The 25,359-nt window shown below is 40.5% G+C and overlaps 1 protein-coding gene across 1 annotated transcript in view; it reads right to left on the reverse strand.

Annotated features, from left to right (window-relative positions):
• ERO1A (endoplasmic reticulum oxidoreductase 1 alpha) overlaps nt 1–25,359 on the reverse strand; it is a 59,674-nt gene that overhangs the window by 32,640 nt on the left and 1,675 nt on the right. Inside the window, exons 2-4 of the mRNA XM_010372072.2 lie at nt 13,176–13,295; nt 11,704–11,787; nt 6,956–6,994 (exon numbers count right to left, since the gene is read on the reverse strand). Of these exons, the coding sequence (XP_010370374.1) occupies nt 6,956–6,994; nt 11,704–11,787; nt 13,176–13,295 (243 nt within the window). The remainder of the gene's footprint in view (nt 1–6,955; nt 6,995–11,703; nt 11,788–13,175; nt 13,296–25,359) is intronic.

Genomic DNA, 25,359 nt, shown 5'->3' on the forward strand with positions numbered 1-25,359 from the left:
TAGGTTTCTAAAATATATTCTTTAACAATCATATTTCCTCTCAATGTCCAACTCACTTTACATATATATTCTACTAGGCCTGTACATGGCATAAGGTAAGCAAGTTGGTTTATGGGATTTCATAACACACCAGTTCATCATACAGGTAAAGGACAACGCTGGGAGGTCACGAATTCAACCACTCAACAAATATTTATTGAGTGTCTATTTTGGTCTTATTGTTAGGACAACTATACAAACCACTTTCCAGACAAGGACACTAAAATAAATGAACCCTAAAATAACTAAAATGATATAGTTTTTTGAAATATTTATTTATTGAGTGACAACTTAGTTTCATTATATTGGTATAAACATGTAAGACAACATAAGACAACTTGCTTCAAAAACTATTTTTGAAAATAAAATTATTTCATATATAATTAAGTATTAAAGGACAAAGGGATATATGTTCAACCTATAATCAAATGGCTCAGAAAATTATATATATAATATATAAAAATACATGACATTATATAGTACACATAAAATATATATCACATATATAGTGTTAGATATTATAAAGTATATACATATATACTTTTGTGTGTATATATACATACAAAAATGTGTACATATGCAAAAATACATGCGTATATATACACAAAAATGTGTATTTTATATATATAATACACACATACAAATGTCCATTTATTTTATCATGCTTTTTGTATGTCCATATATGCACACAATAAGTACGGAAAACAAATGTGGCCAGGCACGGTGGCTCACACCTGTAATCCCAACACTTTGGGAGGCTGAGGTGGCAGGATTGCTTGAGTCCAAGAGTTCAAGAACGACCTAGGCAACACAGCAAGACTTTATCTCAAATAAATATATATGTGTGTGTGTGTGTATGTGTGTACAGATATATATATACATATAAACATAAAACAAAAAATAAATGTGGCAAAATATAAAAATGCAGTGAATCTGCAGAGTGTACAAAATGTCTTTATATTAATGTTGCAACTTTTCTGTGAGTTGGCAATTATATCAAAACAAAAAGTTAAAAATACTGGCTGGGCGCGATGGCTCACACCTGTAATCCCAATACTTTGGGAGGCCGAGGCGGGTGGATCACAAGGTCAGGAGATCGAGACCATCCTGGCTAACACGGTGAAACCCCATCTCTACTAAAAATACAAAAAAAAATCGGCTGGGCATGGTGGCATGCACCGGTAGTCCCAGCTACTCAGAAGGCTAAGGCAGGAGAATCGCTTGAACCCAGGAGGTGGAGGTTGGAGTGAGCTGAGATCACGCCACTGCACTCCAGCCTGGGCGGCAGAGAAAGAGTCCATCTCAAAAAAAAAAAAAAAAAAAAAAAAAAAAAGGTTAAAAATACCTACCAAAAATGAACAAAATTTGTTTAAAAAATAACATATACCTAAGTATATTAAAACAAAAATTTTTAAATCTTACTATTGCAATTACCCAAATATTTAAAAATAAACTGAACAAAATAACCATTCTTAGTTGCTGCTTAATAATTTAATCAGCTTCTTAGTCACATCTAATAGTATGTCATTAGCATTTTTCTGAAGAACATACTTTTTTCTAATATGTTCTTATTACTTTTAATTTTTCATAAAATTGCCCATAATCAGGCCAGGCACGGTGGCTCATGCCTGTAATCCTGGCACTGTGGGAGGCCGTGGCAGGTGGATCACCTGAGGTCAGGAGTTTGAGACCAGGCTGGCCAACATGGTGAAACCCTGTCTCTACTAAAAATACAGAATTAGGCGTGGTGGCATGCACCTGTAATCCCAGCTACTCTGGAGGCAGAGGCAGGAGAATCGCTTAGAACCCAGGAGGCAGAGGTTGCAGTGAGCCGACACTGCACTCCAGCCAGGGAGACAGAGCAAGACTGTCTCAAAAAACAAACAAACAAACAAAAAACTGCCCATAACCTTCTTCAAAGTTACATTTTACAGTTGATCAATTTACAAACATTTTGTAAAGTTACATTTTATGGTTGATCAATTTGAAATTATCGATGCCTTCTACAGATACAACTTTTTTCCTTCTCGGCAGATATAATTTTTTTGCTTTGGTTTTTTGAAACAGGGTCTCATTCTGTCTTTCAAGCTGGAGTGCAGGGGCACAATTATGATTCACTGCAACCTCCAACTCCTGGGCTCAAGCAGTCCTCCTGCCTCAGCCTCCCAAGTAGCTAGGACTACAGGCACACGCCACCACACCTGGCTAATTTTTCATTTTTCTTAGAGACAGAGTTGTGCTATGTTACCTAGCCTGGGGTCTCAAGCTCCTGGGCTCAAGCAGTCCTCCTACCACAGCCTCCCAAAGCGAGATATAATTTCTTTTTTTTTTTTTTGAGACAGAGTCTCACTCTATTGCCTGGGCTGGAGTGCAGTGGCACAGTCTCAGCTCACTGCAACCTCCTCCTCCCGGGTTCAAGTGATTCCTGCCTCAGCCTCCCAAGCAGCTGGGATTACAGGCGCCTGCCACCATGCCCAGCTAATTTTTTGTATTTTTAGTACAGATGGGGTTTCACCATGCTGGTCAGGCTGGTCTCTAACTCCTGACCTCGTAATCCACCCGCCTCTGCCTCCCAAAGTGCTGGGATTACAGGCATGAGCCACCGCGCCTGGCTGATATATAATTTTTTAATTGAGAAAACATTCTCAAAGTAAAATAAAAAAAAGAGAAAACATTCTCTCTTTAGGTAAATATGTGGAAGTATTTTAACCCAAATATTTTCACAAGTTCCATTCTTTTGCCCCTAAAGTACATTTCTTCAATAAATATTTTAAGACAAAACATCAAATAAGTTGTCTCTATTTTTTGATTATTTTAAATGTTTTGAGAAATTTAAAGCACAGGTGTGGTGGCTCATGCCTGAAATCCCAGCACTTTGGGAGGCCAAAGTGGAAAGATTGCTTGAGGCCAGGAGTTAAAGACCAGCCTGGGACACACGGCAAGACCCCATCACTACAAAACAAATTTTTAATTAGCTGGGCATGGTGGCATGTGCCTATAGTACCAGATACTCAGGAGGTGAGGTGGCAGGATTGCTTGAGCCCAGGAGTTCCAGGTTACAGTGAACTATAATCTTACCACTGCATGCCAGCCTGGGCAACAGAGATAGACCCTGTCTCTGACCAAAAAACAAAACGAAACAAAACAAAATAAAAAAAGTTTGGTCAAACTTAGATACAACGAAATTGTAATCCTCAATTTCATTACATCTCAGGTCAGAATATAAACATATCCAATTCAAAGCAGAGTTCTATCAAGAGGATATTCTTGCCACAAATGGAGATACTCCCAAACACATTTATAACATTTCAGAACACAATTTCTGAATCATATTAAACACCATTTGGACTTTCCTCATTTAATGTGTTTGATTTCTCTCTAGTTTTTGTAGGAATAAATTTAAAGGCCTTTGTTTACAAGCTTTGTCATAATAATTTTTTTTTTCTTTGAGAAAGGGTCTTGCTCTGTCGCTCAGACTGGAGTGCAATGGCATGACCATAGCTCACTCCAGCCTCAACCTCCCAGGTTCAAGCAATCTTCCCCTCTCAGTTTCCTGAGTAGCTAGGACTACAGGTGCACACCACCATGCATGGCTAATTTTCGAAATTTTTTCTAGATACAGGGTTTCACCATGTTGCCCAGGCTGGTCTTGAACTCCTGGTCTCAAGCAGTCTGTCTGCCTCGGCCTCCAAAAGTGCTGGGATTACAGGCATGAGCCACCACATCCAGCCACTTTGTCATAATTGCAATTTGTTAAACCTTAACAGCTAAACTTTGTTTCTTCTTTATGCATTCCATTCATTGATACTAATTTTTCACTGATTCAGAACAAATTGCAATAAAAACTTAGAGGGGTGCATTTATTAAAAACTGATCAACACTACTGAGAAGCTCTTGAGTTGTTTTACAAAGTAGTTCCTTGAAGCCTCAAAACATTTATAAAATCTGATTGATAAAAGACAGCAAAGTAAGTACTATCATACTAAAACCATACCAAAGTAAATTTTTTCAGCATCAGCTTAATCTCAAAAATTTCACAATCATAACTTCGTATGTATACAAATCATATACTAACTTTGACAATTACTCCTTTTTTTTTCTTTTTTTTTTTTTCTGAGACAGGATCTGGTTCTGTTACCCAGGCTTAAGTGCAGTGGCACAATCTCGGCTCATTGCAACCTCTACCTCCAGGACTCAAGCAACCCTCCCACCTCAGCCTCCTGAGCAGCTAGGACCACAGCTACGTGCCACACACTCAGCTTATCACTGCTCCTATCTTAACTGGCTTGTGTGGACACAATTATGAATTATTTGTATATTTTTATTATAAATGCATTTCTGTTTCATAGATTTCTTGATTTATTAAGGACATTGGTTTTCACCCAGAACATTGCTTTTATCAAAATTTATATGTGTACTACCACAAAATATTTTATCTTCAATTTTGAGCTGTAACTGAATTTATACTAGCATTCATAATAGTGATAATGTTTTCCTTCAACAGAATGAACTTCCAAAAGTTTTACTTTCAGTCCACTGATTAAATGAATTAAATCGAACAATTTTTTTTTCTCTGTCTCCCAAGCTGGTATACAGTGACATAATCATAGGTCACTGTAACCTGGACATTTAGGCTCAGCTTCCTCCTGGTCTCAGCCTCCTGAGTAGCTAGGATTGTGGGCAGGCATCATCACACTTGGTTAATTTTTTTTTAGTTTTTATTTGTAGAGATGGGGTCTCGCTATGTTACCCAGACTGGTCTTGAACTCCAGGCCTCATGCAGTCCTCACATGGTGGCCTCCAAAAAGCACTGGGATTACAGGAATAAGTCACCATGTGCCCAGCCTCAAGCAATTTGTTAAATGAAATGAAACCGTTGATAATGACACCATTCAACTATGTGCAAAGTTCTTCTGCCACTGGAACCAGGTCAAAAGCTATGACTTCATTCTTTGACTCTGTGTGTGTATAAGAAAACATGGAATTAAAAATGGGTAAAATTAGTTTAGAATCTACGATGGAAAATGTTCAAAACAATGGCTACCTCTGAAGAAGGAGTGTGGTTTGAATGGAATAAGTATGAGGAAACTTTGTAGAATAATGCTAACATTCTATATCTTAATAGAACCCTAGGTTACACAGGTATATGCATTTGTCAACATTCAGCAAATGCACACTTAAGATTTGCGCATTTCATTGTATGGTAATACTTTTATCAGGCCGGGCGCAGTGGCTCACGCCTGTAATCCCAGCACTTTGGGAGGCCGAGGTGGGCGGATCACGAGGTCAGGAGATCAAGACCATCCTGGCTAACAGTGAAACCCCGTCTCTACTAAAAATACAAAAAATTAGCCAGGCGTGGTGGCAGGCACCTGTAGTCCCAGCTACTTGGGAGGCTGAGACAGGAGAATGGCATGAACCTGGGAGGCGGAGCTTGCAGTGAGCCAAGATCAGGCCACTGCACTCCAGCCTGGGTGACAGAGTGAGACTCTGTCTCAAAAAAAAAAAAAAAAAAAAAAAAAAAACTTTTATCAAAAGTACACATAAACAAATATTGGACTCTAGTTAATGATATACTTCTACTTATGTCGATCCATCTAGTTAATGACATATTTAGGAGGAGGTATACTGATGCCTGCAATTTACTTTGAAATGCATCCAAAAAATAAGATGTTCTAATGGATGGCTACAAGGATGGACAGATGAACAGATATGTGGTAAAGTGAGTTTATTACAATTGTGGAATCTAGGCCAGGCATGGTGGCTCACACCTGTAATCCCAGCATTCTGGGAGGCCAAGGTGGGCGGATCACCTGAGGTCAGGAGTTTGAGACCAACTTGGCCAACATGGAGAAACCCCATCTCTACTAAAAACACAAAATTAGTCAGGCATGGTGGCGCATGCCTGTAATCCCAGCTACTCGGGAGGCTGAGGCAGGGGAATCACTGAACCCAGGAGGCGGAGGTTGTGGTGAGCCGAGATCGCGCCACTGCACTGCAGACTGTGGGCAACAAGAGCGAAACTCTGTCTCAAAACAAAACAAAACAAAATCTGAATAAAGTATGGACTTTCAGATACATTTTTTTCCTCTATTTTATCTTTGATACTTTCCATTTAAATGTTAAACAGGCTGGAAGCGGTGGCTCGCACCTGTAATCCCAGCACTTTGGGAGGCCAAAGTGGGCAGATTACCTGAGGTCAGGAGTCCGAGACCAGCCTGGCCAACATGTTGAAACTCCATCTCTACTAAAAATACAAAAATTAGCCAGGCATGGTGGTGGGTGTCTGTAATCCCAGCTACTCTAGAGGGTGAGACGGGAATCGCTTGAACCCAGGAGGCGGCGGTTGCAGTGAGCCGAGATCACGCCATTGCATTCCAGTCCGGGCGACAGAGTGAGACTCCATCTCAAAAAAATAAATAAAATAAAATACACAAAAAATAAAATGTTGGCCAGGTGCGGTGGCTCACACTTGTAATCCCAGCACTTTGGGAGGCCGAGGCGGGTGAATCACAAGGTCAGGAGATCAAGACCATCATGGCTAACACGGTGAAACCCCACCTCTATTAAAAATATAAAAACTTAGCCAGGTGCGGTGCTGGGCGCCTGTAGTCCCAGCTACTCGGGAGGCTGAGGCAGGAGAATGGCGTGAACCTGGCAGGTAGAGCCTGCAGTGAGCTGAGATCACGCCACTGCACTCCAGCCTGGGTAACAGAGCGAGACTCCATCTCAAAATAAATAAATAAATAAAATAAAAGGTTAACAAAAACAAACAAAAAGAATGAGAGCCATTCAGTATAAATACTTCTCAAGGGGTTTCACCGTTGGAAGCAGATAAATGGGATAGTATGTACAAGGCAGGTTTTTCAAGTTTTTCATTAAGATACTGGACACATCAACAGGTATACATACATACCTTGTAGCTCGCAGATTTAATTCCATCAGGAACCTCATCCTGAAAAAGAAAAAACATGTTTTTAGATGGCATTTATTCTATCTTTTTAAAACATATCTTAAATTTCTATGATTTATGAGAAAAATCCATAAAACAAATTATCGAAGTTGGATTTTTTTTTTTTTTTTTTTTTTTTTGAGACGGAGTTTCGCTCTGTCGCCCAGGCTGGAGTGCAGTGGCCGGATCTCAGCTCACTGCAAGCTCCGCCTCCCGGGTTTACACCATTCTCCTGCCTCAGCCTCCCAAGTAGCTGGGACTACAGGCGCCCGCCACCTCGCCCGGCTAGTTTTTTTGTATTTTCTAGTAGAGACGGGGTTTCACCATGTTAGCCAGGATGGTCTGGATCTCCTGACCTCGTGATCCGCCCGTCTCGGCCTCCCAAAGTGCTGGGATTACAGGCTTGAGCCACCGCGCCCGGCCTCGAAGTTGGATTTTTTAACAGAATAGTTAGGTAGTATTTATATGATTTCTTAAAAGTAAATAAAAATTCAAGAACAAATTATTCTATGGATTGCTGAGCATACATTATGTATATTACAGCAAGGAAATGTAAAAATAGTCATTTAGCCATTATTCCTTTTGATGTTCAAATTGTCCCATATTTGGCCACTAGGAGATCCACTGAGTGCTAACTTGATATTCACACCTGTGTTCTTTTGATATTACTCCAGTGGTCCTTAGTAGAATTTTTTTTGTTTTGTTTTCTGTGATGGCCAGATATTCTGGGTTCTTGGAACCCAGAGGTTTGGGTCACAGAGACAGATCCCTCATGAACAGCATGGTGCCATCTATGAGGTAATGAATTAATCTATTAGCTCTATTTTCTAGAAGTAATAAGTTCTACTATCTAGAACTAATCTATTAGTTCACTTGGTACCTGGCACCTCCCTGCTCTCTCTTGCTCTCTCTTGCCATGTGATATGACAGCTCCCTTTTTGCCTTCTGCCATGATTGTAAGCTTTAGGCCTCACCAGAAGCCAAGCAGATGCTGGCACCATGCTTCTTCCCACTGCAGAACTGGGAGCCAAATTAACCTCTTTTCTTTATAAGTTACCCAGTCTCAGGTGTTCCCTCATAGCAATGCAAAATGGACTAACACATCTATGTTACTTTACCAGACTCTCCCCCATCTCATCTTCTATTCCACACTCCCCCCAATACTGCCAGTTAGCATTCTAACTCTGATCTAATCATGGCACTTCTCTGCTAAGCTAACATTATCTGTATTTACAAACTAAGAATATTTTTAGATGGATAAATATCTTCCAATGATTTTTTTTTTTTTTTGAGATAGGGTCTCACTCTGTTGCCCAGGCTGGAGTGCAGTGGCAGATCTCGGCTCACTGCAACCTCTGCCTCCCAGGTTCAAACGATTCTTGTGCTACTCAGCCTCCCGAGTAGCACTCTGCTATGTCCAGCTAATTTTTGTATTTTTAGTAGAGACAGGGTTTCACCATGTTGGCCAAGCTGACCTCAAACTCCTGACCTCAAGTGATTTGCCTGTCTTGGCCTCCCAAAGTGTTGGGATTATAGGCGTAAGCCACCGTGCCTGGCCTTCCAATGATCTTTTAAAGAAAAAAGCTTTTCTCCATCATAACATCAGTTCAAGAAAAAAAACACGTATTGCTGCCAGGTACAGTGGCTTATGCCAGTAATCCCAGCACTTTGGGATGCCAAGGCGGGTATATCATCCGAGTTCAGGAGCTAAAGACCACACTGGGCAACATAGTGAAACCTTGTCTCTACCAAAAGTACAAAAAATTAGCTGGGCATGGTGATGTGTGCCTGTAGTCCACCTGTAGTCCCAGGTATTCGGGAGGCTGAGGTGAAAGGATTGCTTAGGCTCAGCAGGCAGAGGGTACAGTGAGCTGAGATCACGCCACTGCACTCCAGCCTGGGCAACAGAGCGAGACCCTGTCTCAAAAACAAGCAAAAAACACAAACAAACAAACAAAATAAAGTATTGGCATGAAAGGCATTCTGCCTTTCAGTTCTTCCCAGCTCTGCAGAAGCTTAAAATAACCAGATCCTGACTTCAATTTTTCAGTGCAAATTGATAAACTTTAACCTGATTCTTTTATAGCATTTCTATACATTCAAATCAAATAATAAATATATATTTAACATTTCTCAAATACTAAAATTGGTTGTCTTCTCTAGGATTTACAATGAAATACATCTCATTCATCAGTCTGTCAACTGATGGAATCAATAAGCTATTATTTTATGCTACAATATTTTCAGCGTTTCTGCTCCCTCCAATCTTCTTTTCCAAATGGCATCCCCTAGCTCTACACCTCATCAATAATAATCAGAAATAATTGCTATCTCAAGATGAGATTTGACTTTGCAATAACTGTAAAATATTTATATTTTCTAATATTAATAAAAAGCTCATTTAATGAACAAGTATAATTAAATGTCTTTATTAAGCATCTACCATATTTCAGCATTTTTACTAATTCATATAACTAGGATACTGGTAAATTTCCCCAACTAATTTTTTCTATTACTAAATTACAAACGTAAAACTTAGAATACAAAATGTTTACATTGTTAATATCACTTTAATAATATGCTCATGCTTTAATAGTAACAAAGTGTTTCATAAATTAATCCTTTAATTTTCAATAAGTTGTGTGTATATGAGGATTAATGTAACAAAAAACATGCTTCTCATTCTCATGGTAAAATGCCCATAAATAGTATCTGACATTGGCCTTAATTCCACATGCTAGATAAGTCTGGATAACAATATTTACATATGTAAAATTAAACCACCCGAAACCACAATAACACTTCACATCTATTAGGATAACCATTATCCAAAAGAACAGAAAGTAAAAGTATTGTCAATAATGTGAAGAAACTAGAACTCTTGTGCATTGCTGGTAGGAATGTAAAACGGTACAGCCACTGTTGAAGACAGCATGGCAGATCCTCAGAAAAAACAAATGGAACTAACACATGATCCAGCAATTCCACTTGGAAGTATATACCCCAAAAAACTAAAGTAGGGATTCAAATAAAGATTTGTGCATAGCAGCATTATTCACAATAGCAAAAAGGTAGAAATAACCCAAAAGTCCATCAACAGGTGAATGTATGAACAAAACATAGTATAGGCATACAGTGGAATATTATTCAGCCTTAAAAAAGAATCAAAGCTGGGCATGGTGGGTCACACCTGTAATTCCAGCATTTTGGGAGGCCGAGGCGGGCAGATCACCTGAGGTCACCAGTTCGAGACCAGCCTGACCAACATGGAGAAATCCCGTCTCTACTAAAAATACAAAATTAGCTGGGCATGGTGGCGCATGCCTATAATCCCAGCTACTCGGGAGGCTAAGGCAGGAGAATCGCTTGAACCTGGGAGGCAGAGGTTGCAGTGAGCTGAGATCGCACCACTGCACTCCAGCCTGGGCAGCAAGAGCAAAAAAAAAAAAAAAAAAAAGGAATCAAATTCTGATACATACTACAAACATGTATCAGGCTAGAAACACTATGCTAAGTGAAATAAACCATGCAAAAAAGGACAAATATTGTATGATTCCCCTAATGCGAAGTACCAGAGTAGTCTAATTTGGAAAGAAAACCCAAATGGTGGTTGCCACGGACTGGGAGGAGGGAGAAATTAAGACTTATTAATAGGAACAGTTTACAGTTTCAGTTTGGGAAGATGAAAAGTTCTAGACATAGATGGTAGCAATGGTTACATAACAATGTGAACATACTTAATGCCACTGAACTGTACACATAAAAACTGCTAAAATGGTCAACTTTCGAGACCAACATGGCCAATATGGTGAAACCCCGTCTCTACTAAAAATACAAAAAATTAGCTGGAGGTGGTGGTGCACACCTGTAATCCCAGTTACTTGGGAGGCTAGGGCAGGAGAATTGCTTGAACCCAGGAGGCGGAGGTTGCAGTGACCTGAGATGGTGCCATTGCACTCCAGCCTGGGCGACTGGGTGAGACACCGTCTCAAAAAAGAAAATGTCGACTTTATTTTAAAAGTAAAATAAAAAGATGTACTTTTAAAGGGAATAAATTGTCATTCAAAAATATTTTTAAAACTCTATTTTCACAGTAGGATACTTCAAATGTTAAAGCTCTGAAAATTCCTAAGTAAAACCAGGTGTTTTGTCCACTCATACCCCAGGAAATCCAAGGCAAAAATACACCTGAAAAAAGGGGGGACGGAATTTTGTTTATACTTCGATTAATTTCATTTTATTATGCTATATAAATAACTTGGTTCAGAAAAGATGTAAGAGGAAAAACAAATATCAAGCCAAAAGAACTATTATCAATCTCCCTAATAAGTCAAAGGACTATATTAACCACAAAATGTTAATTATATTATTATGAAGGCAGTGTAATTCAAAATAGGTTTTATAAGTTTGGGTTTTTAACGTATAAACATTGAATGTTATATTTAAACTAAGGACTGCACGATTATTTTAGTTATATTGGCCCCCTTTAAAAAGTTGTAATGAGCCGAGTACAGTGGTTCACACCTCTAATCCCAGTATTCTGGGAGGCTAAGGCAGATGGATTGTTTGAGCCCAGAAGTTCAAGACCAACCTGGGCAACCTCATCTCTATTTTTTCATTAAAAATCTTAAAATAAATAAATAAAACAAAACAAAAAGTTGTAATGGATGAAAAAACATGTAACAGTTTTTAAATGTATACATGGTTCTTACAGATTGACATGGTTTGACAGCACAGTCCCTTCTTCCACACTGGCTGATGTCATTCCAGAAAGGACATGGTCTCTTCAGATTTACCTGTAAAATAGTAATAGGAAAAAAATTATAAAAATCAGAATCTCAAAATTATAATTGATGGTTACAAATTATGGTGCTATAACTTGGTCGTGTTATCAATTGCAAACATATTATTTCTTCCACCTTCTGTTGCCAGTTTCCAACAACTGCATAAATGTGAAGCTAGTATAAGTAAATTGGTAGACTTGGTTAGAAAGACACAGACTGGGCCGGGCACAGTGGCTCATGGCTGTAATCCCAGCACTTTGGGAGGCCAAGGCGGGCGGATCACCTGAGGTAAGGAGGTCGAGACTAGCCTGGCCAACGAGGAAAAACCCCATCTCTACTAAAAATACAAAAATTAGTCGGGCATGGTGGCAGGTGCCTGTAATCCCAGCTACCCGGGAGGCTGAGGCAGGAGAATCGCTTTAAACCAGGAGGCGCAGGGTGCGGTGAGCCGAGGTCGCACCACCACACTCCAGCCTAGACAACAAGAGCGAGACTTTGTCTCAAAAAAAAAAGGACACAGATTGGGTTGGGCATGATGGCTGACGCCTGTAATCCCAGCACATTTGGGAGGCCAAGGCAGATGGATCACCTGAGGTCAGGAGTTCAAGACCAGCCTGGCCAATATGGCAAAACTCCATCTCCACTAAAAATATAAAAATTAGCCGGGTGTGGTGGCAGGTGCCTGTAATCCCAGTTACTCAGGAGGCTGAGGTAGGAGAATTGCCTGAACCCGAGAGGTAGAAGTTGGCAGTGAGCAGAGATCACGCCACTGCACTCGAGCCTGGGCGACAAAGCAAGACTCGGTCTCAAAAAAAAAAAAAAAAAAAAAAAAAGACACTGACCGCCATTAAATAGACCCTGAACAGAGGGCAACTAGGAGCCAAAGTAGTTTGACTCACCTTCTTTTCAAACAAGAAAGAGTTAACAGAGAATAGACAATTGTAAACTCTGACTACAACTAAATACTCCATTGGTCAGGTTTTCTAAACTCTTCCAGTAGATATCTCAAGATAAAACAGCACCAGTCATTTGTTAAAATAATATAGGTCAGGATAAAGTCATGATTCTACAAAAAATATTTAATTATTTTAATTAATTGAAACCAATCTGATGTTTTAGAAAATTATGATCTCACCATTTTGATAACAATATATAATAATTTCTGTCCTAACTTCAATATAACCAACTAGGTTCTAACTCTATAGTGTAAAATTCAGTTACTAAAATTATCCAATGGATGGTTTCAGAATCACATGGTTCACTCTTATGAACTGAATTTTCTTAACAAAGCCTATATCAATTTTAAATAACAACTACAACGTTGAAGCTCAGTAATTCTTAAGAAAATGTAATTATCCATTTAAAGTATTCATGTATAAAGAAATTAAAATTAAAAATACCTTGTAATATCTAAAGTAGTCACTTTCGAGAAGTTTTTGTAGTCTTGGGAAAAGCCTGTAGTTATTAAATCTATCAATAGTTTCAACGTCACAGGTACAATCATCCAAGTAACCACTAACCTGTTACAAAGAAAATGAAATATTGAATTGAAATGTCCTGAATGCAACAGGGTTGTTTTTCCTCACATGGTTGTTAGGAAACAGCCCCCTACTCAACCAATCCTTATCCTCCCTCCTCCCACATAGTTTCTTGAGATGGGGTATGACAATAATCTGGTAATACTGCTGCTCTTGCTATATACCGAGGAATGGATTGGATACTTCTGTAAGGTGTGTAGAGCTCATCACACACACACACACACACACACACACACACACACACACACAGAGTTGGTCCCCTGGCAACCATTTATTTTGTAACTCTGCCCTCCAGGCCATAGTTGACCTGACCAAGGGTAGGCATCTAACTCAAACCAGGTCATGGTCCCCCTCCAGGATCCTAGAATTGAGAATAACAGGGAAAGATGTCTCCCTGTGGCAAGACCAGTAAACAAATACTCCGTCATGTGAACTGAGGAGCACATGAGCCAGATGGCAGAGAGCAGAAAAGTTTTAAAAGATACACAAAGCTTGATTGTGCTTGGAATTCTTGGGGGAAAAAAAAGATACACAAAGAAGCAGAAGAGGAGATAGAGAGAGAGTACATGCTACTTGGATATCTGAGGGATTTCCAGCTCCCACTTCCACTGTCTTTTCTGAGGCACAGCTGCATTCCCATCCTTAGCTTTCAGTAAGGATCTAACAACCCTCAAATAATAGGCTGTAACAATTTCTTAAAGGTTTGGAATGGTGCTTAGAAACTACTTATCATTAGTAACAATGAAACAGCAAACTGACTTCAAAGTCAGTCTGCTCTTCAAATTTTTAAAGCTAATGTCTCAATGATATGTACTAAATCAAGCTATTAAATGCGCATATTCTAGGATACAATGGTAATGATAACAAATATTATCAGTTAAGAAACTAGAATTCTTTTTTCCTTTTTTTCACCTGTGTTACTTGCCAAATTAAACTAAAATTCTTAGGTGTTTATTTGAGCTAGAAAAACATCTAACAGAATTAAAGATTGCTTTAAGAAACAAATAGGATTCCAAAAACAAAAACAAACCTAGAAAAAAAAATGTTAAATATAGCATGTTCCAGAAAAGAGATATGTATCATACTCTGGTCTAGATATTTGTATTTTAATCTACTTTGGATTATATTTTAGGAGGATCTATTGCCTAGAAATAAATAATTTAAAAATCTACTGACAAGGAAGCAAATCAATAATACTCTATTGAAATACTGAATTAAGATTCAGTATTTTAAAATACTGTAAAATCCTAAACTTTAATTTGAGAATATCACAAAAGAGTAATGGAAATTTTTCACCTAAAAGAAATAAGAATACTTTGGATGACAACAGCAACATTCAAGAGGAACTTTTTACTGCTTTTCCTATTCTTACTTGTTTTGGACTAATTCAGTTTCTAGAAATCTGATCTACATATTTTGTCATGTAATAACTATTTTCATTTCATATGCAAATTTGTCCTTGTTTCCTACTAAAAATTCTCTGAATACACAAGAATCTCAGAGTCCTAATTTTGGATACCAACAACACAAAGTACTTTTAACCTAAATGATTTGATTTTTCAAACTTTCTTTTGAACTTTAAGAGTAGAACTTCTAGGGACAAAAAATAGCTGTTTCTCCTCTTTGATACGAATTATTATACAAAGAATGACAGACACAGAGACTGCAAAGGCCAAAGGGACATATGCAAAGTAGAGACATTAAGTTACAAAAAGAAACACATGAAAAACTTGAGAGCAAGTTTCAAGGCATCCATTCTTCCCCCAGAGGAATTCATTTTTAAGGTAAAAAAAAAATCTTCAAGACTCAGCTCAGTATCACCTTTTTCAGCAAGCTGTCCTGCCAGTACTCCTTACCACCCGCTGGGTTAAATGCCTCTTCCAGCTGCTCCCAGGTCACTCCATACACTATTATCTAAGTATTACTGTACCTCACAGTAGTGAATTTATCTATTTTGCTCCTGCCCACTCGAGTATAAAATCCTTGAGTGAAAAATCATATACTTCCAGAAAGCACACAGTAGATGCTCAATAATTATTTGTGGCCTGTAATCCCAGCACTCTGGGAGGCTGAGGCGGGAGGATCACTTGAGGTCAGGAGTTGGAGACCAGTGTGACCAACATGGCGAAGCGCCATCTCTACCAGAAATATAAAAATTAGCCAGGCATGGTGGCCCATGCCTGTAGTCCCAGCTACTTCTGCGCCTGAAGCAGGAGAATCACTTGAACCCAAAACGCAGAGGTTGCAGTGAGCCAAGATCGCACCACTGCACTCCAGCCTTGGCAACAAAGTGAGATCCTGTCACAAATAAATTATTATTATTATTATTATTATTATTTGTGGAAGAGGTGGGTGAATGAATGAATGTTGTCCATTGGCACTCATCACTGGGGACCAGCACCATACTGTCTCATTAAACATATCTAGCACCATGTCACCTATGGTATGCTCAGTGCCCCAGAGTACACAAGCACAGGGGCAGAAACACACATAGCAAGTAAAGCAAGCAGCAAAGGTAAACACCTTTTGTATCCATCATTCTTCCTATCTCTATCCTAATTACAAAGGAAGCTCTAAGAGGCCCCAAACCAGAAAGAAATGCAAAAATCCTCCAGAGCAGAGGTGGCATATTGCCAAGAGACCACAAAGGGAAAGGAGGCAGGATAAATGGTAGATTTTAAAATGTTCTTGGCCAGGCGCAGTGGCTCACGCCCGTAATCCCTGCTTTGGGAGGCCGAGGTGGGCGGATCACGAGGTCAAGAGATCGAGACCATCCTGGCCAACACGGTGAAACCCCGTCTCTACTAAAAAAAATACAAAAAATTAGCCGGGCGTGGTGGTGGGCGCCTGTAGTTCCAGCTACGCGGGAGGCTGAGGCAGGAGAATGGCGTGAACCCGGGAGGCAGAGCTTGCAGTGAGCCGAGATCGCACCACTCTCCAGCCTGGGCGACAGACTGAGACTCTGTCTCAAAAAAAAAAAAAAAAAATTAGCTGGGCACGGTGGTGCATGCCTGTAGTCCCAGCTACTCGGAAGGCTGAGGCCAGAGAACCGCTTGAACCTGGGAGGCAGAGGTTGCAGAGAGCCAAGATCACACCACTGCACTCCAGCCTGGGCAACAGAGCTAGACTCGGTCTCAAAAAAAGAAAAAGTGTTCTGCCCCTTCTGAAATATGGAGTACGAGGTATTCTTAACTACAACCACAGGTGGCAGGGCAGCTAAGGGAGTATAAGGGTGGCAGGAGTTTCAATGGATGAAGACAGTTCAGTAAAGACAAGACAGGAAGATTCTCGGAAATCCATGCCATCTGACAGCTCAGATAAGCCTGCCAACCTGATCCCTGGGAGAGAGTCTGGCAAAGATGGTTGCAGGATCAGTTCTAGAAACCAGAGAACAAAGCATGTTACTAGAATAGAATCTCAGTCAGGGAGTGGCTCACGCCTGTAATCAGCACTTTGGGAGGCTGAGGTTGGTAGGTCTCTTGAGCCCGGGAATTCCAGACCAGCCTGAGCAACACGGTAAAACCCTGTCTCGGCCAGGCGCGGTGGCTCACGCTTGTAATCCCAGCACTTTGGGAGGCCTAGGCAGGTGGATCATGAGGTCAGGAGATTGAGACCACCATAGCTAACACAGTGAAACCCTGTCTCTACTAAAAATACAAAAAATTAGCTGGGCGTGGTGGCGGGCGCCTGTGGTCCCAGCTACTGGGAAGGCTGAGGCAGGAGAACAGCGTGAACCCGGGAGGCGGAGCTTGCAGTGAGCCGAGATCGAGCCACCAGCGGGGCAACAGAGCAAGACTCCGTCTCAAAAAAAAAACAAAAACAAAAAACCCTGTCTCAACCAAAACTACAAAAATAAATTAGCCAGGCATGGTGGCGTACACCTGCAGTCCCAGCTTCTTAGGAGGCTGAGGTGGGAGGATGGCTTGAGCCTGGGAAGTCGAAGTTGTGGTGAACTGAGATTGCGCCACTGCACTCCAACCTGGGCAATGGGAGTAAGACCCTGTCTCAAAAAAAAAAGATAAAGATTAGAGCTTCAGGAAAGGGCTAAAGTAAAATACAGTTAATAGACATAGAACAGGATCCTGGAAACAAAGCAAAATCCTATTACCTCAACTAAGACCAAAGACAGGTGCCAACCTGGAACAGGGAGGACTGGATGTTGTTTCAGGAAGTACTAAGGCTGCCTAAATAACTACAAAATGGAACAAAGGTAAGATGGAAAATAACTACTACACTATATCCCAAGGTGAAACAGAGCTCTGACCTACCATAGGAATCTAAATTTTTTTTAAAGCTAATGTGTTTTAAAGGTTAGTATCCTAACGTTTGAGGTTCACTGCTCTAAGCTTCAAGTAATGACAGCTTTTGGTAGAGGGCCAATCTAATAAGCAGAGATAAGAAGGCCCCAGTTGAGGGACGGTAAATAGGAGGACCAAGGTAGGCCTGACACGTTGACATGGCCCACTTCAAAATTCTAGCCTTTTGGTCAGGCATGGTGGCTCACACCTGTAATTCCAGCAGTTTGCGAGGCGAAGGCCAGAGGGTTGCTTGAGCCTAGGAGTTTGAGACCAGCCTGGGCAACACAGTGAGGCCTTATCTCTACAAAAAAATAAAATAACTAGCCAGGCATTGTGGTGCACATCTGTAGTCCCAGCCACTTAGGAGGCTAAGGTGGGAGAATCGCTTGAGCCAGGGAGGTTGAGGCTGCAGTGAGCCACAATCATGCCAATGTACTCCAGCCTGAATGACAGAGCAAGACCTTGTCTTTAAAAAAGAAAAAAAAAAAAAAAAAGTCCTAGTCTTTTTAAGAGTTACAGAGCCTTGGAAGGCTTTCTATTACAACCTCCCAAGCAAAACAGAAAATGCCTCCATTCATATCCCTCAAGGAACAGGCGGTGTGTAACAACAGTTAGTATGTACGTTCTTTTTTTTTTTTTTTTTTTTTTTTTTTTTGAGGCGGAGTCTCGCTCTGTCGCCCAGGCTGGAGTGCAGTGGACCGGATCTCAGCTCACTGCAAGCTCCGCCTCCCGGGTTCACGCCATTCTCCTGCCTCAGCCTCCCGAGTAGCTAGGACTACAGGCGCCCGCCACCTCGCCCGGCTAGTTTTTTGTATTTTTTAGTAGAGATGGGGTTTCACCGTGTTAGCCAGGATGGTCTCGATCTCCTGACCTCGTGATCCACCCGTCTCGGCCTCCCAAAGTGCTGGGATTACAGGCTTGAGCCACCGCGTCCGGCAGTATGTACGTTCTAACATCAGACCTCCTTAGGTTTGAATCCCATCTCTTCCAGTCATTAGTTTTTCACTTATTTAACCTCTCTAGGCCTTGGTTTCTCATATTAATAGAAAATAGTGGCCGGGCACAGTGGCTCACACCTGTAATCCCAGCACTTTGGGAGGCCGAGGCAGGCGGATTACCTGAGGTCGGGAGTTCCAGGCCAGCCTGACTAACATGGAGAAACCCTGTCTCTACTAAAAATACAAAAATTAACAGGGTGTGGTGGCCTGTGCCTGTAATCCCAGCTACTCGGGAGGCTGAGGCAGGAGAATCACTTGAACCCGGGAGGCTGAGGTTGTGGTAAGCCGAGATTGCGCCATTGCACTCCAGCCTGGGCAACAAGAGCGAAACTCCCTCTCAAAAAAAAAAAAAAAGAAAAGAAAAGAAAACAAGTTTTCATCTCAAAGATGTGATACCAAGGTAAATAGTACAAAGTAAACTGTTATTACCCTACTTCTGCTTAAATGCTTCCAATGAAAGGGAAGCATGTATTTCTACCCAAAGTATCACATGGCATTTTCATCATGAATAAGAAAAATACAGCCAAATTTGCAGCTAAAATTTCCCAAAAATTTGACATCTGTAGCCCCAATGGAACAAACAACTAGATAACCAACAGTTAGCTATGGAAGGAGCCTCAATTACTTTGTCTGTTGACTCTGTCTGATTTGACCAAATCCAAAGGCAGGATAAAGGAAAATTACCACATACTGCTTGTTCACTATTCTCGTGTTAGAGGTATCCTTTAATTTGCAATGAAAGACAAAACAACACTTTCTGAAGTTTTCTTGTGTATCAATATATTCTAGTCTTATACATTATTTTATTTTTTCACTCAAAGCACTATAAGAATATATTCCTCATATACCTTTTTTTTGAGACGGAGTTTTGCTCTTGTCGCCCAGGCTGCAGTGCAATGGTGCGATCTCAGCTCACTGCAACCTCTGCCTCCCAGGTTCAAGAGACTCTCCTGACTCAGGCGCCCACCACCATGCCCGGCTAATTTTGTATTTTAGCAGACACAGGGTTTCACCATGTTGGTCAGGCTGGTCTCAAACTCCTAACCTCAGGTGATCCACACGCATAGGCCTCCCAAAGTGCTGCAATTACAGGCGTGCGCCACTGCTGCCCAGCCCTCATATACACTTTTTATGAAATACCTTTTAAACGTGCTCAAAGTGTGAATTAGGAAAGAGAAAGAAATAAAAGGTATCCATGGCCGGGCGCGGTGGCTCAAGCCTGTAATCCCAGCACTTTGGGAGGCCGAGACGGGCGGATCACGAGGTCAGGAGATCGAGACCATCCTGGCTAACACGGTGAAACCCCGTCTCTACTAAAAATACAAAAAAACTAGCCGGGCGAGGTGGCGGGCGCCTGTAGTCCCAGCTACTCGGGAGGCTGAGGCAGGAGAATGGTGTAAACCCGGGAGGCGGAGCTTGCAGTGAGCTGAGATCTGGCCACTGCACTCCAGTCCGGGCGACAGAGCGAGACTCCGCCTCAAAAAAAAAAAAAAAAAAAAGGTATCCAAATAAAAAATAAGTAAAATTGTCTCTTTTTGCAGATGACATGATCTTATATATAGAAAATCCTAAAGACTCCACCAGAAAACCATTAGAACTAATAAATTCTGTAAAATTGCAAGAAACAAAATCAACATACAAAAATCAATTGTGTTTCTATACACTAACAATGAACTATCCAAAAAAATTAAGAAAACAATTCTATTTACAATAGAATGAAAAAGAGTAAAATACTAAGGAATAAATTTAACAAGGAGAGGAACGAACAGTATGCTGAAAACTATAAAGCAGTGATTAAAAAAACTGAAGATTACACAAATAAATGGAAAGATATCCCATGTTCATAAATTGAGAGAATTAATACTGTTAAAATGTCCATACCACCCAAAGTGTTCTACAGATTCAATGCAATTTCTATCAAAACTCCAATGGCATTTTTCACAAAAATAGAAAAAAAAATTGTAAAATTTAGATGGAACTACAAAAGATCCCAAGTAGCTACAGCAATTTTGCAAGAACAAACCTGGAAACAGCGTACTTCGTAATTTCAAATTATATTACAAAGCTACAGTCATCACAACAGTGTTGTATCAGCATAGAAACACATACATAGACCAATGGAAAACAATAGAAAGCCCAGAAATAAACCCACACATATGTGGCCAACTAATCTTTGACCAAGACCATACAATGGGAAAGGACAGTCTCGTCAATAAATGGTGGTGGGAAAACTGGATATCCATGTGCAAAAAAATGAAATTGGATCTTTATCTTACAATATACACAAAAATCAACTCAAAGCTGATTAAAGACTTCAATGTTAGACCTGAAACACCAAGACTCCTAGAAAAAAACACAGGAGAAAAGCTCCATGACATTAGTCTTGGCAATGATTTTTTATGTGACACCAAAAAGACCAGCAACAAAAGCAAAAATAAGTAAGTGGGACTACATGCAACTAAAATGTTTCTACGCAACAAAGAAACAAGCAACAAAATGAAAAGGCAACCTACAGAATGGGAGAAAATATTTGCAGACCATCTGTCTGACAAGATGTTAATATCCAAAATATAAAAGGAACTCACACAACTCAACAACAAAAAAACAAATAACCCCATTAAAAAAATGGGCAAGGGCCAGGAACGGTGGCTCATGCCTATAATCCCAGCACTTTGGGAGGCGAAGGAGGGCAGATCACCTGGGGTCAGGAGTTCAAAACCAGCCTGGCCAACAGGGCAAGGTGGCAGGTGCCTGTACTCCCAGCTACTTGGGAGGCTGAGGCAGGAGAATCACTTGAACCCAGGAGGCAGAGGTTGCAGTGAGCCAAGATCATGCCACTGCACCCCAGCCTGGGTGACAAAGCGAGACTCTGCCTCAAAAAAAAAAAAGGATAAGGACCTTATATATCAAACATTATGTGGTACACCTTAAATATATGCAATTTTTTTTTTCCTCACACGCAGTTTTGCTCTTGTCATCCAGGCTGGAGAGTAATGGCACGATCTCACGTCACCGCAACCTCTGCCTCTCAGATTCAAGCAATTCTCCTGCCTCAGCCTCCTGAGTAGCTGGGATTACAGGCATGTGCCACCACTCCTGGCTAATTTTGTATTTTTAGTAGAGACGGGGTTTCTTCATGTTGGTCAGGCTGGTCTTGAACCCCCAACCTCAGGTGATCTGTCTGCCTCAGCCTCCCAAAGTGCTGGAATTATAGGTGTGAGCCACCACACCCAGCCAACATATGCAATTTTTATGTGTCAATTATACCTCAATAAACGTGGAGAGAAATACATAAATAAATTGATATGCTCAAAGTGTGCTCTTATTTGGCAAAGAACTTCAGGTGTATTTAATTATTGTGTTTTATGACCATAAAAAAAACACGAAAAGTACTCATCTGTTGACACAAGTACACTGGGACAAGTCTGTCAATGGAAACAGGGAAATATCAAAGATTCCACACCAGGTAGTAGGCACCATTCTAAGGACCTAGAACGCTACAGGTCATTTTGGTTTTAAAGACTTAGTCTTGCTGAAACTTTAAATTGTCGTCAAATGACTGGCAACCATCAGGAAAATATTTCTTCCACACAGTTTATTCAGAAAAGCCTGGAATGCAGCACACAATGAGAGTCAGTGGACATCTCTCCAGTGTAACCTGTTTCAAAGATCCCTCTGACTAAGTTTTAATCCTGGGCTTATTTCCACCCACCACTCAACATATTAGCAAGTGTCTCTCCCATGGCTCAGCCACTGGGGCTAACAACTAAAACCATTGTTTCAATTGACCTAACAAGACAATTGTCAGGTTAAATCTGCTAAATGCACACCAAGCTAAAAAATATCCATTTTTGGAGTATTTATTTTGAACTCTGAGCTACTCTCCCCTTTCATTGGCCTGACAGAGATTTACCGTGCTCAAATAAGCTATCTTGAGTGCTACTAGCACTAGCCATATTAAGATCGATAAAACATCGTGAGCAGGCCGGGTACGGTGGCTCACGCCTGTAATCCCAGCACTTTGGGAGGCTGAGGCAAGTGGATCATGAGGGCAGGAGATCGAGACCATCCTGGCTGACACGGTGAAACCCCGTCTCTACTAAAAGTACAAAAAAATTAGCCAGGCGTGGTGGCTGGCGCCTGTAGTCCCAGCTACTCGGGAGGCTGAGGCAGGAGAACGGTGTGAACCCAGGAGGCAGAGCTTGCAGTGAGCCGAGATTGCGCCACTGCACTCCAGCCTGGGCGACAGAGCGAGACTCCGTCTCAAAAAAAAAAAAAAAAAAAAAAAAAAAAAAACTTCGTGAGCAAATCAGAGTTTACAAACATCGTGAGCCACCGCGCCTGGCCTAGGTTGTATACACAATTCTTACATGAGGTTACATATACAGATTCCCAAGTCTAAGGCAATGAATCACTCATTTTGAGCAATTAACACTTAAGCACTATTATCAAAGGAACTTACAACATACAGTGAAAATAATTTTAGCAGGATTTGATGTCAACTAACAGGTGTATGTAGCAACTGACCAAATCCAAAGACTTCGTTGGAGCTATCAACCAATCTGAAAGATCAGTTCCAGAAAACATGCAAATGGCTTGCTAAGCAGAATAATTTTTAAAATATACTCCTGCTGGCATAGTGTTTGCATCTTATAATTTCCCTAGGACTTGTTGAGCATCAATTATTTACCAGGCTCACTTCTTAGAAGTGTCACACCTTTTTTTTGAATTTATTTTTTGATCTCCCAAAAATTGTTCACAGTAGGTTTCAACATATGCTTGATGAATTTAATCTGATTACTTGTAGAGCTCTACACATTTAAATTCAATGACTTTCTAAGGCCACAGCTCTGGCTCAAATCAGAGCTGACATTCTGTGAACTGAACCCTAAAATAAGCCAGGCACCATGCAACAGTGTGATGATGGATGGGGATGTGGTAACCCAAGGCAGATGTGGTAAGAGGGGCAGGCAACAGGAAGAAAAGATAAAACTATTACCAAAACAACCAACAGGACTGTGCAGCTCACTGGATATTGTAAACAGAACCAGAGAAGATTTTAACTTGTATTTCCAAATATTAGGTGAAAATTTAGTTTTTAACTTAGTTTCTAGCAATATTTCCTAACTTGTTTTTTAAGTGCTTAGGATCTGTGCCTCCCACGAATCCCCAATGAACATTATTCACTAAACATAGCTCTTCAGGGCAGGGATAATGCCATAATTATTTCTGCATCCCAAACACTCTGGCCAATGTGCAAAGTGATTACGTTTGTTGAATGAATGATTAGTACCATTTATCTCCCCTTTTCTTTCTTCATTGTTTTTTCTTTTCCCTCTCATGCTGTTTCTCTGTGTGTATGTCTGTCTATATGCTTACCTCTTTCTCTGCATGTCTATTCATCAGTGCCACCTCTCTTTCCTTCTCCCCTCATCCTCATCCCTTCCATTACCGGCCCTATTGTTTCATTTATAGAATTGGAATCGATAGTCTCTGTTCTTAGTTAAGTAGATCATTTTTTTTTATTGTTTTTTCGCTTAGGCTCCCTCAAATCATGACATAAGTAGACCATTCTAAATTTCTAAATTTCTGTTAAAACTTTTTTTTAACAATATGATCCTCAGTTTACTTTATTATTATTATTACTATTTTGAGGCAGGCTCTTACTCTGTCACACAGGCTAGAGCACAGTGGTGCAATCATGGCTCACCGCAGCCTCAATCACCATAGTCAGTGGGCTGGGAAAGGCAGACCCACCCTTAATCCGGGTAGGCACAATCTAATCAGCTGCCAACATGGCTAGAATATAAGCAGGCAGAAAAATGTGAAAGAGAGACTGGCCTAGCCTCCCAGCCTACATCTTTCTCCTATGCTGGATGCTTCCTGCCCTCAAATATCAAACTCCAAGTTCTTCAGTTTTTGAACTCAGACTGGCTCTCCTTGCTCCCCAGCCTGTAGACAGCCTATTGTGGGACTTTGTGATTGTGTGAATTAATACTTAATAAACTCCCCTTTATCCCTTTATATATATATATCACTGGTTCTATCCCTCTAGAGAACCCAGACTAATACAGACCAGGTCTCCAGGCTGGTCTCGAACTCCTGGGCTCAAGCCATCCTCTCACCTCAGCATCCTAAGTATCTGAGACCACAGGCGCACACCATCACACCCAGCTTTTTTCTTTTTTTAGTTTTTTTGTAGAGACATGGGTTTCACTATGTTGCCCATGCTGGTCTTGAACTCCTGGACTCAAGAGATCCTCCCACCTCGGCCTCCCAAAGTGCTGGGATTACAAGCTGGAGTGACCACACTCAGCCCAATTCACTATTTTTCAAGGTTGAGTCTGAAAAGAAACACAGATAGCCACCCTCGTTCTAAAAGAAAAAGGGGCTTAACAGAAGTTTATGTTACGGAAGTATTTGAATCTGAGGGTATTGTGAAAGAGGAAAAGTTTAATCACTAGTTAGAAGAAAAAGAAAATAAACGTAAAGAATTTAAAGTTCTCCAATTTTAAGCAGAACTCCAAAAAGGTTACTAAGGGAAAACAAAAGTAAAAGTTGAAGAGTTCAACATGTACTTTTATTCCACTATCCAAATCTCCAGAATGTAGTTGAAAATGTTACATTGGACATCTTCTTTCCGTAAGGAATATTTTAAAGTCACTTATTTCTATCTTTTTTTTTAATGTTTAATCTCGGTGTTGCATTGTATTTCTAATCAGAAGAAAAATGACCCTTTTTCCTTTTAAG

Source organism: Rhinopithecus roxellana, chromosome 5, assembly GCF_007565055.1.
Source record: "Rhinopithecus roxellana isolate Shanxi Qingling chromosome 5, ASM756505v1, whole genome shotgun sequence".
Classification (NCBI taxonomy): Eukaryota; Metazoa; Chordata; class Mammalia; order Primates; family Cercopithecidae; genus Rhinopithecus; species Rhinopithecus roxellana.